Source organism: Acanthisitta chloris, unplaced genomic scaffold (genome assembly GCF_000695815.1).
Source record: "Acanthisitta chloris isolate BGI_N310 unplaced genomic scaffold, ASM69581v1 scaffold173, whole genome shotgun sequence".
Classification (NCBI taxonomy): Eukaryota; Metazoa; Chordata; class Aves; order Passeriformes; family Acanthisittidae; genus Acanthisitta; species Acanthisitta chloris.
The window spans coordinates 50,571-53,849 of record NW_008666329.1 but is presented as its reverse complement, the minus strand read 5'-3'; the positions used below and the strand labels follow the sequence as shown (position 1 = coordinate 53,849).

At 38.5% G+C, this 3,279-nt stretch overlaps 1 protein-coding gene across 1 annotated transcript in view; it reads left to right on the top strand.

Annotated features, from left to right (window-relative positions):
* Nucleotides 1-981: 981 nt before the first annotated feature.
* Nucleotides 982-3,279, top strand: part of PDE1C (phosphodiesterase 1C, calmodulin-dependent 70kDa) — a gene marked incomplete at its 3' end in the record, with an annotated part of 42,417 nt that continues 40,119 nt past the window's right edge. Inside the window, exons 1-2 of the mRNA XM_009072048.1 lie at nt 982-1,100; nt 1,927-2,109. Coding sequence (XP_009070296.1) covers nt 2,024-2,109 — 86 coding nt within the window. The remainder of the gene's footprint in view (nt 1,101-1,926; nt 2,110-3,279) is intronic.

The window sequence follows — 3,279 nt, the reverse complement described above, 5'->3', positions numbered from 1 at the left end:
TCAGTGGTTCACATATGCTGTATATGCCAAGCCTTAGATTAATAGAAGAAGTATTTCTTTGCTATTAAAATGCCTCTGTGGCATCAGTGCCTTCAGGAAAAGTCAAGTCTCCTGATACTCTCTGCATTTTAAGAACTTCATGCAAATTCACAAAAATGTTTTAACTTGTCAAGACTTTATCCCATTCTCTTTTTAAAGAATGGGATAAATTCTTCTTATTCTAAACATGTAATTCTTGGATTGTTTAAAATATTTAGATTTTACTGCTTGCTTTAATATCTTCATGTCCTCTTTCTTCCCCTGTTTTCCTAATTTAGTTGAGTGAAGGAGAGGAGAAAATAAAATAGCACAGATATATAAACTGGTTTTGATAGATGAGAGTTTTTCATACCAATTTTTGTTTTCCGAAAGTCTGTTCTCCCTCACTCCCAACAATAATAATATTCTGACAAAAAAGCTTCCATGAGTTCTGTTTAATACAGATGGGATAGTCTAAGGTGACCACTTGATCTAATGAAAATCATAGCATTTCCTAACCTTGTACAGTGTTTCAGCAATAGTGCTTCTAAATACACTTTCATACAACTTTGCATATGTGTATATCAGTCATTATGAATAGCTGATGTTTGTCAACAGATACTATTTAAGAAGTTACTTCCTTCTTATGGCTGGATTGAAATTCTCTCTCTTAGCTCCTGTGTTAAATTCCAAGTGATTTCTATTATGGCTTATTTCAATGTGACTAGGGGACAGTCATAACTCACTGACTTGTTTGAGCCTAAATATAACCTAGTGTTTGCCTGGCATCATTGTGACCAATCTTGGAAATGTGATTTTTGTTGATTTTTTTGTATGTGGTTTTCAGAAACTTGCAGAATTCCAAAAGTTTTCACCTGTATTCTGGGTCTCATGCTGGGAACTGATGCTCACTTTCAAACCTATTTCTCTTTATACTCATCAGACTTTTGTTTTCCTTTTTCCTTTAGATTGCGGTCTTTGGTAAAGCAATTAGAGAGAGGGGAAGCTTCAGTTGTAGACCTAAAGAAGAATTTGGAATATGCTGCAACTGTTCTTGAGTCAGTATATATTGATGAAACTAGGTGAGTTAGCTACAGAGATCAGCACTCTTGTATCTATTACCAATGACACAAAATTGTGATTTACATGTCTATTGGGAAATTTGTTTGAACCAAGATTTATTACTGACAGACCACACGTTTTTAATCATTAGAATGTTGTGTTCTGTGTAGAGCAGATTGCCAATCCTTGGTTTAAATGCTTCTATAAGATTCCTGGGGCAGGGGAGGAGATCAAAAGCAATCATAAATGTGATGTGCATTCTCTTGGAGAAATGTTTACATAATAATTGTGTCCTACTTTTTCGGAACATTTCTAAAGTCCTACTCATCTATTCCTTTTGGATAATGCTAAATCCTTTCACTTGTATCAAGCCTTTGAAATTGTAAAAAAAATAATTTACTCCAGGTCATGATAGAGGTAGACTGGTAAGACATTGCAGAGGAGTTCCTCTCTCATTGTCATTTACCTGCTGCTAAATGCACTTGTAGAGTCACTGCAGATGGCATAACTGGGAAAGGAGAGGATTACATGTTACTAACTCAGAGGTTAGAAATGACCATAAATGACCTCTAAAGGACAGAAAGGTCAGGAATACTGGTGAGCTGAAGATATGCTTCAGAAGGTTGATACTTTTTGTTTGTCAGCCTAGATTTACAATCTGACATTTAAGTGTACAAGCAAATAAACAAACTGTTGAAGACTTGTATAATTGTGTTTGATTAGGGCTGATGAACAAAAGACTTTTAACAGCTGCTTTAAATCGAATATATGTGAGTTTCATTTTTTTTCAAGAATGTTATAGTGCACTCTAAGAGCCTGTTTACCAACTTTTTCCTCCCCTTCCAGGCGTTTACTGGACACAGAAGATGAACTCAGTGACATCCAGTCTGACTCTGTACCCTCAGAGGTCCGGGACTGGTTGGCTGCTACCTTCACACGGCAAATGGGGATGATGCTGAAAAGGACAGAGGAAAAACCTCGGTTCAGGAGTATTGTCCATGCAGTGCAAGCTGGGATATTTGTGGAAAGGTGAAGTAGCATGTAATTACCTTGTTCTAGTAACTACCCAGGTGCCATAGATTGCACCTGTAGTATGTTATGACACAGTGACAGGAGGTGGAGGAGAGTACCTGAGGCCAGAAAACCTCAGAGAACTAGTAGATGACTCTGTTGAATGAAGAACACTTTAATATGCTTGTACTTATGCCTCTACACAGACCTGGATAGCACCTCAAAATCTGGGATTGAGTAGCAGATTACAACTTGAAACAATATATACTCCTCTATTCTTAGTATAGTACAGATGTAATAGCACGGTTGGTGTCACTTTGACAGAGAATATGCACTTCTGTATAGCCCAAGGTCAGGAGTGACAGCATTTAAAATTTGGTGTGGCCTGACCAGACTCTCCTTTACCTCTGCTTACCTCTTCATATTTCTTATGAAAAACTGCTGAGAAACAGAACAAAATCCTTCATCCTAGTATTACTGGAATGAACTATAAATCAAGACTGATGTGAAAATTTTGGAGCTCGGAGAGGATTAAAAAAAGACCATTGAGTACTCTCACACTTCTCTGTTGCGATTGTTGCTAAAACCAGTTTTACTCTCCCTTTATTTATTTCAATTTGGACTAATTTCCAATCTTACCTTTTCTTGTCAAGTAGCCACTCTTCACTGACGTTCTTCCTTCAAAACAGAGGGAGGGCTGGCACATGTGAAACTGTCAACAGTCTTAAGATAGCCTGTCAGACAGCAGGTCCCAGGTCTCTACAGCAAAATTAAGTCAGGAATTGAAGAGCAGAGCACCTTTCACTGTTCATCAGAATTGCAGTGACAGACTAGCAGCCCCCTGTGCAGAAGGTTGGGCATATCAGAGAGTGGACCACAAGTCTCAGAGTCGCACAGCGGCCTCCTTCGACGTGACTACAGCCAATATTTTTATCTGTGCATGAAAGTTACTGTACATGTCTTAAGAGTGGCAGCAAATTGTGATAAGACTAAACCTGTTATTTCCCCTTGGAGCAGGTTTCTCCTAGGTTTGACAGGCTATTTGTGAATTAACCCTCACCAGTTGGGGACTTGCTCATCAAGGGAGCAAAGGAACTGCAGAGAGTTGGCTGCAGTAGGCTGTTTTCCAGCTGCTCTGAATCATTGTGACACAAAGGAGGAAGTGTTCAGGCATGATAAGGCATCAGA